This window comes from Bos mutus, chromosome 8 (assembly GCF_027580195.1).
Source record: "Bos mutus isolate GX-2022 chromosome 8, NWIPB_WYAK_1.1, whole genome shotgun sequence".
Classification (NCBI taxonomy): Eukaryota; Metazoa; Chordata; class Mammalia; order Artiodactyla; family Bovidae; genus Bos; species Bos mutus.
The window spans coordinates 31,179,057-31,193,854 of record NC_091624.1 but is presented as its reverse complement, the minus strand read 5'-3'; the positions used below and the strand labels follow the sequence as shown (position 1 = coordinate 31,193,854).

At 43.0% G+C, this 14,798-nt stretch overlaps 1 protein-coding gene across 14 annotated transcripts in view; it reads left to right on the top strand.

Annotated features, from left to right (window-relative positions):
• AOPEP (aminopeptidase O (putative)) overlaps window positions 1-14,798 on the top strand; it is a 355,565-nt gene that overhangs the window by 320,910 nt on the left and 19,857 nt on the right. For 9 of the 14 annotated variants that reach the window (XM_070375352.1, XM_070375361.1, XM_070375363.1 and 6 more), the window contains one exon: window positions 8,197-8,313. The exons of the other annotated variants lie outside the window; for them this stretch is intronic. In XM_070375352.1, the coding sequence (XP_070231453.1) occupies window positions 8,197-8,313 (117 nt within the window). The remainder of the gene's footprint in view (window positions 1-8,196; window positions 8,314-14,798) is intronic. 14 annotated transcript variants of the gene reach the window in all.

The window sequence follows — 14,798 nt, the reverse complement described above, 5'->3', positions numbered from 1 at the left end:
CCTGGGAAAGCCTCTATTTGTACATATGAACACCTTAATTTTGTGCACATTAATAGACCACTTTTTACCAGGAACATAGGGCTATACAAAATAAACTCAACTGAATGTTAAAAGAATCTAACATTGATGCAGTTATTTTCTAGAAGTACTAAATTTGTAACAGATTATCTGATTTTGACATATTGGGAGTAATAGCAGAAGTTAAAGGAAGAAATTCTGGGTTTGAGTGAAATTACACTTACTGGTTTTCCCTTGGAAAAAACTCTGGAAATCTTTGATGGTTCATTTGTATTATAAATGACAACATAAAAATCTGAGCACGTGACTGATGCAGTGCTTTATGTATATTTTCAAAGCATTTGGAAAATTTTAAATTCTTTCTATATTTCTTTGTTTTTTCCCTTTTTATTCTTTATACCTTATAAACTGTTGAGGACTGACTTTCAATAGATTGCAGCAAGGGAAGTGCTCTATAATTCTTTGAATATTTGAGCATTGCTTGCACACAACTTACGTCTTAGATTTAATGGTGTTATTCATCTCTGCTTAGAGAAGTACTGACATCAAAACTTTTGAGATCTATGTTGCTTTCAGATATTGTTGTTATGACTAAGAATAAAGAGACTATGATAGATTTCTTGGTGCACAGTCCTGCTAGGGGATCTACTTTTAACTAACTCCTTTACAGAAGACCCTGGTTTCCAAGTTTCTAGCTCAGTACTTTGCTAGAGCATATGCTTTAATCATTTATGCATTTCAATGCCGAGATTACAGTATTAAATTTCTTTATAAAGTGGATCTTCTCTCCTTTAAGTAAATTACTGGGAAATTTTTAACATGGTTTAAGAAAAATAGTTCAGCTTGATCTAGAGGCAGAAAAAAAAAGACCAGGCAGCTCATGTAGGTTACTAGGGAAGAAGTTGACGTAAAGAGTTTATTTCTTTTTGTGTATCTTTAGAAGGTTATTCACAGAAATCAGCCATAATCTACCTTCTCTTCCTAACTTATCACCCACTTAATAGCATTTCTTTTCATTTTAGCATTCTACAGAAACAGTTGCATCTCATTCTTTTTAGTAGCTGCTTAATACTCTGTTGTGTGATGGTTATATACCATGGCCACGATTTTGACACACAGATTTTGACTGTCAATTTTCACAATAAAGGTCTTTTCATATGGTGGGCTTTTGAAAGTCATAAATTAGTTGGTATGCAAACAATTTTGAATTAGAAAATATCACTTTATAACTTAGGAATTCAGATTCATAAAATCTGTGCTCTTATTTTAGATAAATGTATACTCTTTTGGAAGATAAATTATTAAATACAGTATTAGGTAAGAGCATTAATTCTAAAGAAAGGAAGCAGATTTCTATTGAGAAAAACAAACCAAAAACCTGTGAATACAAGAAGTCAGAAGTATTTGAGTGTTTCAAGTGTTCCAAATTCTTTAGAAAGCCTTAAACAAGCCCTACATGGAGCAGGAGTGCTGTCCTGACAGGATGAATGGACTGAGTCATTTAGGAATTTATAGTTTCTTCCTCATGAGCAATAGTTTTCTTAAGAAGCATAAAATTCAGATCAGGAATGGTATCCCTTTGGCCCCTTTGGTTATTGGTCTGGCAAGTTCCTGAATAGGGAAAGCAGACGCAAAGATACCAAGCATCTCTTATAAAATATTTTGAAATTTTCAGTTAGAGTGTTTACAAAGACTTATTTTCCAAACTGCTATGACATAAACCATTAGTGTACACGATGATAAGAGCTGACAAGAGGGTTGCATTTTATGTAGTTTAAATAATATGCTTTGATTCAAATTGCATACAGTTTGACTAATAATATTTTTACAAAAGTTAGGAAAGTGTTAGCGCGTGAAAATTTGACCTTTGTAATGTGACATGAGTGAGATTTGAGAATGATTTATGCCAGTGAATTATTTCGGATACTCTTTGCTAATAATGGTGTGTATTTTGATCACTGTGGTGTCACTTTTGGAAGCACCACAACAAAACCGTGGCTCAAAAGCTTGGTAATCTTTTTCAGCTGCAGCTGTTAGACTTGTTTTTCCCAACAGTATATACTTTTTGTGTGTGTGAAATGGGTTATATAAATATGCTTGAGTTTCCCTAAAATTTGTCTGTAGACATACTGTCTATAAAGATGTTTGATAATCAGAAATACTGATTATGCTGGATAAATATGTCTCTTCATTCCTTTATTTTGAAGAAAATCATTTTCATTTTTAATTATTTTATTTGGTGACTTTCATTGGTTGGCAAATCAAATTTCCGTCCCCAAAGTAATATGAACCAGAGACTTCTATTCTTAAATTTGGCAGTTCTTTAAAATGTATTCTTTTTCCTCAACATGGAGAGGATGGTTTTTCTTTTGGAAGTTTTGTTTTCAGGAGCAGTTTAGATCAATTGGGTTTTTCTGCTATACAAGTTGTAATTTTAGACTAAAAACATTTTATCGTGATAACATTGACAACAGATCTTGGCCAGACACTTGCCTATGTATATTTTATTAAATAGTTCATTTTTCTCGCTTAAAAATGTTTATCATTAAGAAAATGACAGATGAAAGATCAGTGATGTGAGGGCCATGGCCCTGGCCAGTGTTTGGAGCAGACAGAGTCAGCTTCAACAGAGTTCTGATACCCTGGATTTTGTGTTTCTTTTTGGGTCGTGAGGAAGAACTCCTGTTTTGAGGAACTTCGTAGATTTTTATCTTCATTGTACACCATTTTCAAAAATCATTGTATGACAATTTATACAGTTTAGAGAATTTTACATATTTTATTTTAGTTTGAAACGGCATCTGAAAGATAACTTGACTTACTTAAGTTTGGTCTTGTGTCCTTTAGTCAGAGCTCCTTGTTGCCCTTAGTGGGAAGAGTATGTGAATGAGAGCAATTTGCTGTCACACCTGTGTGGACCTGGGGGGCACCTGAGAGCGTGTAGTATGGCGGGTGTGTTTTCTGAGAAGAGTAAAAAGTTTGTCAGACTTTGGGGGACATCTTACTTAAAAGACCTTTTACATCTGTGGGATTACCTTTTTAATCCAAGGGGCAAAGGACAACTGCTGTCTCTTTTGTGCCTCTGTGCCAGAAAACGTGTGACTTTCAAAGGTCAGCCGCCCTGATTCTGGTTTGGACCCTGCTTGTGTTGAATTTCAGCCAGCGTACCGGAGAATTTGAGATTTTCCTCCCTCCCCCATTTCTTCTGTTTTTGTTCAGTGTAAACAGTTCCTGCCGTAGTAACATAGACAAATATAGCAGAGAATGCTTTTCTGGAAGAAGAATGCTCCCTTAGCATTTTTTAACCATTTTTGGGAAGAATTGATCTTTCTGTGTATTTCAGACAAACTGAAAGAGAGGGAGGCCGTTGCTGTAAAGTGAAGTGACATCATATGTATTGCCCCCATTGATCCGCTTTTAGTCTCCAGCCAGGATAAAAGGAAATGGCATCAGGGAGGAAGCATGCTTCATTTAGGCACAGATCCCAGAGTGATAATGGGGTAATAATAGAACTCACGCCACTGTCATTCGGAGGCCGCATTAGTCCCAGGCTCACTCCCCGTCTGGAAGCCTCTCTGAGACTTCCTTCGTGTGCGGCTGCAGCTCGCCAGCTGGGCTGCGAGGGGAGGTGCCTGCCTTCGCTTTTCGAGGGGTGCAGCCGTTGACATGGACATTTCCATGCCCCGGCTTCCTTGTGTTGGTCCCGCCTGTGCAAGGTCAGTAGTGAGATGCATTTGGGAACATGATCTGATCGAGGCTAGCTGGCCCTTTCAGAGTCCTGCGTATGGAAGAAGTGGTGGAGGGGCCTCGGTCGTGTGGGTGGTCTTCAGGGAGCAAGGAGTGAGTGATGCTCCCGTGACAGCAGTAAGAGGCTGGGAGGCTTCGGAAGGAGTCAGGGTTTGTTTTCTTTGTGCTCCTTGTAGACTTGGAAGGTGGATTTGGAAAATCCATATTTTCTTTCCAAGAGCCTGCGTAGAAACCCTTTAGAACTGTTCAGACTTGTGTGGCTTGCCCCAACCCTTAGGTTGACTGGGAAAAAATTACAAGGTAGACTTTTCTTCTCTCTTTGTGCATTTCTGGGTAATTAGCAGTCATGGAATCCTCCATGTTTAGAGCATGAATACAGACTTCTAAAATTCTTAACAAATCTCATTGTATTGACTTGACCTTCTTTGGTGTTTTATTTTCTGTGTTCGAGTTAAGTTTGCCAATGTTGTAAAGTTCTCTGTTTCAAGTACCCGCATGACTTTGGCACCCCATGCCTATTTTGTCTGAGTTTCTGAGGCAGATGCATTTTAAAAATACCAAGCTGGTTTCCATATGGAAAAAATAATAACCCCGTCATGAGTTCCTTGTTTGTGCAAAGGAAAGAACTTTCTATTCCTATCACTGTTGAACTGTGGGTGTGAGTGCTACTAGACCCTCAGAAATAAAGACAGGTTCTTTCTATCATGTCGGAAGGGGCTGCTTTCTCAGGAGATAATGCGCTGAAGCAAGCGCTTTATTTTTCTTAATCACTCCATGGTGTGACTAAAGCCATGTCTGTCTCCACCCGGCTCCGTACTGCTGTATTAAACACAGTTGGCCTAGAAGTCATGTGAAATTTAATTTGATTTCTACGTGGGTGGGAGTGGAGTGACCCGCACAGCATTTCCCAGTGCTGCTGTGCCAGCTGCCAGGGTGGGTGGCACCCAGCACTGCGTCTGAGCTCGATTGCTCATGTATAATATCTCTCAGTTGCTTTGCAAACATTTTAGTTTATTACTTAGTACTTCTTTTTCATTGTAGGGTGGTTTTATAGGGAGTAAATGTTTATTTTACAAAGAGAAATGTGCTGTATTAAAGTGAGCGACTTACCACATTTTTGCTTTAATATCCTCTTTTCAATCTTTAATCTTACGTGAACATTATGTAATGTTTACTCACTCATTTGTGACTGAAGGATACTGAATTAGTTTTGTTTTCTGTGTACTGAAATAGCATTTGATCACTGATTTGAAATACACCCCCCCCCTCCCCAATTAGAAGAGTTACAGTTGAAAGCCAGATGGCTACAAGTTGTTTACTGGAAGTCACTTGTACAAGTCCATCTGAAGAATGCTGCACATTGTGGAGGAATGTTCTCGTTCTCTGTGTTGGTCCTTGGTGCCTCTGCCTGCCTCTGAACAAGCCGGTTCTTGCATCAGTCACGGGATGCCTTAGTGAAGGAGGAGGGAGAGCTGGTGGGGTGTGTGCATGCCTGCTCTTTACCTTTCTCCAATTAAATTAAACTTAACAAATAACCACCAAGGCTTGACTCCCCTCCCTTCTATCTTGGCTGCCCATCTTAAGTCAGGGGGCTTAGTCTTAAGTATTTTTCCATTGTGTAAAATTAGGAGAGGACAGAAACTTGCAGTGATCCTCTTGATTCTGTTTCTCTGTACAGGTATGTATGAACTTTTTGTTTAGGAGGAAACTGCAAGAGAGGTAAAAGTGTGAATCCAGGTATTTTGATAGGATCACATATTAGTAACTCTGAACTGGAGTTGATTAGTTAAATCCAGTTAGGGTAAGTTGAAGACCAAACTGGTCATCTTACCCAGGGTTTCTTTCCGCCCTGGGTCTCTCTAGTCTAAACCAAATCCTCAACTGACAATAGGCCTCTTTGTAAGCTCAGGCATATAATAGGGAGATGCTTTTCTTTCTACTCCTTCCTTCTCTGTAATTCCACAAATTGGCTGGGCTTGTTCCTGCTGTGTTTAGTTAGTGATTGAGGCCCCCACCCCCAGGTGATGGGTGTTCTGTGCTGTATCAGGCTGGGCTTTTCCCTAGAAGCTGTCTTCTTGTGTAGCTGTGGCTACCCTAAATTGGCTGCCTGTGGAAGCACTGCTGATCAATTTTGAGAGTGCTCCTGGGGCTGCAGGACTGGCCAGCCGTTCTGACCCGATCTGGGGACGCCCCCAACCCTGCCCCTGTACAGGCAGGTGGGCTGCTGCTGGACGCGCACCAGCCAGGCCACTGCAGTTGAGGCAGAGGTTGGGGGTGGAGGCACGTGGAGCACGTTTTGGAAAGGGATGTAGCCATGGGGTGGGGACAGACCATTTTGAGGAGAAAGAATAGACTCTGTGAGAAGGGTTCAAGTGCAGGAGGGCAGTCAGGGAGTGGCCTTAGGGAGAAATGAGGGTTACAATCAGGGCTGGGGCTGAAGGTTTAGCCTCCACCAGAGGAAAGCCCCTCTTGGAATGCAGGGAAGGAAGATCCAGAGAGCGAGACTGCAGGGAGATGGATGGGAGAGAACGTGAGGGAACCGGGGGCGCGCACGGAGTCTCAGCTCTGCTTCCTGGTCAGGAATGCCAGAGGCTGGGTGAGATGCCTCCGTCTGCCCGGGGCCACGAGGGCCCGCTGGCCAAGCGCTCGCGGTGTGAATGGTGTACAAGGGTATGGTATGATGCTCCGCAGCAGCTGTGGTTCTGGACTGGGTCTGTTTTGTAAAACAGCAGATTTAATAGCAAGACATTAAAAGTAGCCTCCTGTGTCTGAAACTGGAGAAAATGGAAAACTGGCTTTGTGGTACTAGTCATTATGTTGTAAAGCATCTTACAAACACAATAGTTTTAATGGAAGGAAATTAAGTGTTCTCCCGTGTAATCTCACAGGGTCGGTGCTGAGTTGTAACCGTTTTTGCTGAAGCACCTTTCTTCTGTCAGCTTGAGAGAGGATCCACCCTTGACTCTTCAGCGGATGGAGTGATGTTACGAGATGAAAATACCCAAGAATCAAGTGTTGTGCCTTTGTGTCTGTCCGTCTGTCTAGCGGGAAGTGAGGGTTTTATTAGACCTTAGAAAAGCGAGGCGAGAAAATAATAGGAAAGGCTTTCTTCGTGGCATTACGTGGTAAATGTCATGTATGCGGTCTCTCCTGGGTTTTCCTTCCAGCACGTTTTGGAAAAGTGTGTGTGTGAATGGAGGCAGGAGGCGGAGGCGGACTGCACGCCTGGGGGCTGAAAGGTAAAGAGAGGATGGGGGAGAAACCGATAATTTTAAACATTGCTTTTAGAGAACAAAGTAGAGATTAAAATCCAGGTGTTCTTGTGAATATTCTATTGCTATAGTATTGACTTTCAGAACTGGGTTAGTTGGGTTAGTTGACAAGGACTGTCTGGGCATAGGCAGGAATGGAGAAAAGCTAAATGTTGAGAACAGTGGAATTCATAGTAATTCTTTTAAAACCTTCATTTTAGAATAAATATTTTTTGGTTCCTACAAGATGCATCTTAAATTGATTTTTTTTTTTTTTGGTCAATAGTTTGAGTTCTGTGCTAGAGGCTGGTCTAGGAACTAAGTTCTTGGATTTCACAAGTATTGTTTCTTCACAGATTAGTTTGTGTTATTTTTGAAGTATTAATATATAAAAACATCTTCCTCTTTTTGCCTTTAAATGGTAATGCCATTTTTCCTTACCCTGTATGAAAACTCAGGAATGTGAGTGACCTTGTGTAGTTGGGGTGGGGTGGCTGTATATATGTATATAATCATACATAACAACCTTTTTTCTGATGGAATAGTAAACTTACAGTTTTTATAATGGATTATGAGACATGGCTCTAGTTTTATTGCATGTTCTTTATTTCTTGGTGTGCATTTGCAAGATTTATGTTTTAAAGAAGGAAATATGAAAGTTGCTTCTTATTTCTGTTAAACTTTAATGTGTTTACCTAAAATCAGATGGTTTCTTAAGAGTATTTGTCTAGGCTAAATGACATTTTTTGGCATATGCATCCTGTAAAGAAAAAGATCTAATAAAACCATGGTAATGTTTTAAGATAAGCATAGTTTTTATCATTCACGGTGTATATGTACCTTGTCATCACATTGTACATCTTAAAAAAAAAATGCATGATGTACAACCTAAAAAAAAAAAAAAAAAATAAAACCCAGTTTTGATCTGCCCTTAAATATAGAACTGACATGAAAAACCCATGGAAAGTAGGATTCATCAGGCGCCAGAAAGCAGTGTCTTTGGAAAAGCAGTGTAAACCTTGAGGTTTTACCAGAGTCAGGCCTCTAGTCTTCCCATGTTTCAGACAGCCACTGCAAGTGCCCAGGTTACCCTGGTTTGGCTGGCTTTGGTCTGAACATTTGGGTTTAATTTCTTGTAAGCTGAATGGCATCTTGACAGGCTGTGTGGTTTTGTCCTCAGCTTCTTCCAGACCAACTGGTCTTGCTTCTGGAGCATCTGTTGAAGCAGAAGACTGTGACTCCACGAACTCTGCAGAGCCTTGAGAGGATATACCGCCTCTCGGAGCAGGATGCCGAGGTAATGAGAACACCCTCAGAGTTTAAACCATGGGCCCTCACTGCTGGTGAAGAGTGATGGTCCCATTGTGTCCCAAACTATGGAAACTGCTTCCCTGGTGGTGTGCTCCAGTAGGGGCCTCTGATCCTGGGCATTACCACGGTATTTTTAAGTCCTGAGTTTTCCCCCCTTTCCTCTTAAATTGTTAAGACGCATATAAGTCTCCAAAAGGAATGAGCAGACGAATGGAAGGCTTCTGAATTGTGAACTTGGGTGCATCATTGTGTGCATGACGGTGGCGCCGTCCTGTTGCATATTAAGGAAACTTGGCTCAGACGTGCCAGAGCTTCTTGGTTGCATTCAGTTAGAACAGGAAGGGAGCCATGTGTAAAGGAAATGAAAACTAAATCTTAACAGCCGTGGTTTGAAAAGCAAAATTGAATGCTGTGGGAAAGCAATATGATGTGGGCCTTAATGTCTTTTAGCTTATTATGAAGAATGCAATGTGAATCCTAAGATGAGTTCCAGGGTTTTTTTTTAATACATAAAATAATAAATATTGTATTTAGTCATCTTAAGTTAAAAACACACACACACACACAGAAAAATTCTCTTATATAAAACTCTTAAAAAGCAAACATTTGATTTATGTTCATTTGAGAATAAACGTTTGAAAGCTGTACAGTCCAATATGGTAGCCATTAGTCCATGTAGCTGTTGAGCACTTGGTATGTGGCTGTTGTGCTGTAAGTGTGAACTTTGTGGGTACTGGAGGCAGTATAAAGAGAAGCAGAATGTCTCAGTAATTTCTTCTTATCAATTACAGTGTCAGAATGATACTTTGGACATGTTGGGTTAAATAAAACATTATTAAAATTATTTTCACAATTCTTAAGATGGAGTAAGTCAAGAAAAGCCTGCTCATTATTAGATTAAAAGGTAAGATCAGCATTTGTTATACATTTTAAAACCCTTACATAAATTCAGGAGTTAATTGAAAAACTCCAGAGGAAACATATGTAGCTTTTTACCCATCTCAGCATAGATCAAACATGCAACTGTTGCTATTTATTTTAGTTCTTATATTTTTGTTTATAGGAGATTCTAAATGCCAGCCTGTTATTTTTAATTAGTGTTTAAAAGCGGTTTCTATTCATAGGCATGAGGTTATGCTTTAATCAGGACTGAATACCACTGAAATGCCAGGCCCCAGTGACGGGCAGTGGGCAGACGAAGGCGGGAGGATCAAAGCAGGTGCCGGGCACCTGTCACTCCTCACCAGAAGCTGGGAGGTGGGAGACCCTGTTTTCCCCCATTCCTGTTGGCATAAACATAAGGCACATTGTGTCCTTAACTTACAGATCAACTTTGTTGTTATATGTAACTTCTTAAACCTTTGAGAAATATAACCAGTTTTATTTTGGCTGCTTGTTTTGTGTCTCAGACTGCACTGTGAAGTCCAAAGCCAGAGCAGTCTCTTCAGGCTTGGCTCTTTGGTGTTGAGAGACTGGGGTCTGGGGGAGGCTTTGGTTGGTTTAAGTAACTGGCCTGGTCCATGCAGTTCACAGATCCTCACCCTGCCAGGCACTAGGGATATAGCGATGGCAAGGGTCATCCTCAGCAGGTTGGGATTCTTTGGAAAAACAGCTCATGAGTAAATGAACAGGATAGTTTCATATAAGAGCTTCAAAGGAGGTTACAGGTGAAAGTGAGCTCCAGTGTCTCTAGATAGACTTCAGGAAAGGCCACAGGAAAAGGTGACATTCAAGCCAGGACCTAAGGGCAAGAAGGAGTTGGCCATACAGAGCCAGGGGGCCCAGGAGTGATTTCCGTACAGAGCTGACAGCATGCCGTATGCTAGGAGAGGGGTCAGCAAACTTTCTGTAAAGGAGCAGATTTTAATATTCCAGGCCATACAGTTTCTGTCACAACTACTGAACTTTGCTGTTAACAGCTGCCTTAGTATATCAGCAAACAGAAGTGCCTGTGTTTCAGTAAAGTTGTTTATGGACCCTGAAACTTGAATTTCATATAATTACCACATCTCACGATAATTCTTTTTGTTAGGTGTTCCTTTTTAAAGCTATTCTAAAACATCCACAGCAGTCTTAGCTGTGGGCTGGTTTGGCCTGCCCCATCCTGGGGCCAGTAGGATTGAGGTCGGGTGGATAGGGCCCGGATTAGGGCCTTAGGGCCCTGAGGCCTAACATACCACTGCCTTGCCCCCTTCCCAGGCCCTCTGAGGCCCTGGCATCTAGTCAGTTACACTGACAGCGTGTCTCACTGTGAGGTTTCCTTGAAATGTCACTCAGAACCAGGAAAACAATAGGATATTGGCCAACCAGGGTGTTTTCTAGAAACTTCATTAGTTTAAATGTGATTTACTGTGACACTGATTAGCAGGAATTTTGTTGACTAACCATCTGCCTTTATTTTAAGTGACAGGACATTTCATGGGAGAAAGAATTATTTGCTGGAAAAATGAGGATTCTGACTTAATTCTTGGCGCTTCTCCTTGAGCAAACATATAGTTCCTTTCGGTTATTATCAGGGCTTTTAAATACGTAATATATAGCGGTCATTCAAAACATGGCTGAAGATGCTGGACTGTGGCAGGGCTGTGTACGGAGCATCCCTACAGGAAATGGCTCCAAAGGTAATTTCCTGGCAAGGAACCACGTGAGTTATGGAGCTGACACTCTTTGTTCAGGGTGCTGCCACAGGTCCTGGGACCATGATGCTGAATTAGGTGTCTGTGCAGAAGACTTCAGCCCAGGACGGCCGGGGTGGGGTTGGGGGGTGTCTAGCACAGAAGCAGGGAGTGCTCGTGACAGTGGGGGTTTTCCTCACATTTCCAGGAGGCACATAAAGCGCACCCCCTCTCCCACCACTCCTCCTTGGACTAGCATTTCTCCTAAAAGCATAGATGTGAGGTTACTTTTTGAGAAGGTGAGCCTGCTCTTTCCATAGCTCATTTAATGCCCTAATTTCCCAGCGCTGTGAAACTCTCTCCGTGGTGGAGCAGCATGTTCTTGATGGACCAGACGTCTCGACTGTGTGAGAAGCCTGTGCTGCCGTGCACCAGTCCCTGCTCAGTAGTTGCTTTATCTTCTTGGCTGTCACGCCCACTTGTCCCTTCCCTCCCACCTTCTCTGTGTGGGTGGGCTGGTGCTGTCTCACTGGGAGGTTTATTTTAATGATTATCCTTGCGTGGCTCAGTATTTGTATTAGTTGTGTTGCTTCTGTGTTCTGTTGTGTTCACAGAATGTCCAGTTTGGTCAGGATTTCTGGGTGTGGCAGCCAGGTTGATGTTTGCCAGCTGTTTGCTTGTCAGCGGCACACGTTTCCACGTTATGTGCCTCTTGTCCTCCGTGGGGTGCGTCACATGGTGTGAGTACACAGGTCTGCCCTGCAGGGAGGGACACGTGTGTTCAGAATCTTAAAAGGAAACGTGCATGAGGGCACATGTAATAAGCTGGGCACAGTGACGTGTGTCATCTTAGGCCATCCTCTGCCTTGCCTTGACACTCTTGTTGCCGCCATCTGAAAAGTGGGGCATTGGTGGAGGAACGTTTGCATTCCTTAGCCTAGGAAGTAGTACTAGCTACAGGAGTAGTTACTGTATTTTACCTCCTCAATCAAAGAAACCTCTAGCCATATGCTGGGCTGCTTTAAACTAGGTCAGAGAATGAACTGAAAGGGAAGCTTAGTTCATAGAAATGCATTGTCTATAGTTTCTCAGCATATGGTTCAAACAAAGAACCCATAAAGGTTTTTATTTTTTATTTATTTTTTTTAACAAAAATCAAGTTTTCGTGGTTTTAAATAATTGTATTTATTTTTGGCTGTGCTGGGTCTTCGCGGCTGCGGGGGCTTTCTCTGGTTGCGGCGCGCGGGGGCTGCTCTCCGGTTGCGGGGCGCGGGCTTCTCTCTGCGGTGGCTTCTCGCCATAGGGCATGGACTCCAGGGAGCACAGGCTTCAGTAGTCACAGCTCCCAGGCTCTGGAGCACAGGCTCAATAGTTTGTGGTGCACAGGCTTAGTTATGGTTCTGTGGGATCTTCTCAGGTCAGGGATCAAACCCATGTCTTCTGCATTGGCAGGTGTATTCTTTACCACTGAGTCACCAGGGAAGCCCCATGAAGGTTTTAATACACAACTCATTCTTGAAACAAAAGGTATTTTCTAAGATCCATTTTAAAATAATTTCCTGCCTGCTTTAGCAGGTCTCCTCAGCTGCCTTTTCATGTTAACAAGGTGAGGCTCCATGCACCTTGGCTCTGTGTGACCTTTGTCCCCAAGAGCCCCACAGCTGACCCTGAAGCAACTTTATTTCCATAGACCACAGTTCAACACTTCAATACTGGGGCACCCCTTGGGTGGATTTTCAGAAAACTCAGAAACAGCCACTCACTGTTTCATCTGGCTTGGATGGGAGCGGTGGGGTGTTAGAAAGTTCCCCCATGGTGCCATGCTCAGCTCTGGTGTATCATTTAGTAGGCTGAGCCAGAAAATTAATTTTGGGGAGAGGTCATTATCAGCACCAGTCTTCCCCTCATTGTATTTGGGGAAGCACTATTGGTTGAAAGGAAAAGGCCCCCTGGGTTAGGTTGGGGTGGGAAGGAGTGAGCACTGTTTCTCCATCTGCCCCTGGCCCCAACCTGTGTTCAGGGCTGCCGCTCTCCCAGATGCATCTTGGCAACAAGCTGGATGTGGTCAAAGGTCCCCAAATGGCTGGAGGCCACCTGCAGATCGCCCACCCTCCTGCGCCCCGTTTTCCTGATCTGCACAGCAGTACCTGGACTAGTCTGCTGGCTGTCAGCCTTTTTGACCACGACTAACTGGCAAAAAAGGGCTTCACAGAAATACTTCTATGTTTGCTATTATTTCCTGATTCATTTTCATTAAACATGTGCATTGTGATGCACAAATTGATTCTATGACCCACTAACTCCAATACTTTGGCCACCTGATGCGAAGAGCCAACTCTTTGGAAAAGACTCTGATGCTGGGAAAGCGAAAGAAGAGGGTGGTGGGGGATGAGATAGTTAGATCGCATCACTGATTCAGTGGACATGAGTTTGAGCAAACTCTGGGACAGCGTTTGCCTGGTGCAGGACAGGGTTGCCTGGTGTGCCGCAGTCTGTGGGTCGCAAAGAATCGGACACAACCGAGCAACTGAACAGCAACAAATGAGTCGCCGCCCATAGTTAAGAAAATGAGAGACAAGACGATCTCAGTCTTCACCAGCTTTCCTGCCTCCTCCCTGCAGACTTGTGGCCAAGGTTCCTGAGCCTCTGTCTCCTCAGGATTACAATAGAGCCACAAATCCCTTCTTTGTGGGATTGTTAACAACATGAGAGGTTTTGAAGTCATGTAAGATTCACATTCTCTTGTGGAATGGTCAAGTTTTGTTGTTTAGCTCAAAAGTGAAGTCTCTCAATTGTGTCCGACTCTTTGCGATCCCATGGACTGTAGTCTACCAGGCTTCTCTGTCCATGGCATTTTCCAGGCAAGAGTACTGGAATGGGTTGCCATTTCCTTCTCCAGGGGAATCTTCCTGACCCAGGGATCGAATCCAGGTCTCATGCGTTGCAGGCAGGCGCTTTACCCTCTGAGCCACCAGGGAAGCCCCTTGTTTAGCTCAAACCACCTATATATTGTCTATCTAATCTGTCAGGACTGGACGTGAGAAAAAAAAGAAGTAGAATCTACCCCACTGTTAGCCCCTGAGCAGCTTCTGGTCACAGAATCCTTAACCTGGGGGCTTGTTGGCTTTTTCTGTGGTGGAGTGCTTAATCACTCAGTCGTGTCTGACACTCTTTGCAACCCCATGGATTGTAGCCCACCAGGCTCCTCTGTCCATGGAGGAGGCAGGATTTCTCCAGGCAGGAATATAGGAGTGGGTTGCCATGCCCTCCTCCAGAGGATCTTCCCAACCCAGGGGTCGAACCCAGTTCTCTCACATTGCAGATGGATTTTTTACCGTCTCAGCCACCGGGGAAGCCTAAGAATACTGGAGTGGGTAGCCTATCCCTTCTCCAGGGGAACTTCCCAACCCAGGAATCAAACCGGGATCTCCTGCATTGCAGGTAGATTCTTTACCAGCTGAGCTATCCGGGAATGGTGGAGGGGGTTACTCTAAACCACAGTTTCTCAGCCTTAGCATTACAGATACTTTGGATTGGGTAATTCTCTGTTGGGGGATGTCCTGTGCATTATAAAATGTGTCACATCTCCAGCCCTTTTTCCTGACATGCCAGTGGCAGTTCTCTTCCTTTCCTGTCCCACCCCTGTTTTGGAAATCAGAAATGTCTCCAGAAGTTGCCAGATACCACCTGGGGGATACAGTCATCCTGGTCAAAGAACCATTGCTCTAAAGCAGCTGACCACAGAAGGCACTTTTTTCATTTCATCATCAGCGAAGTGCCTGACGATTACAACACAGAGTGGAATAGCTTGAAGTTGGTTAACTATGTTTAGGGGCTGCCCTGAGCCAATTGTATT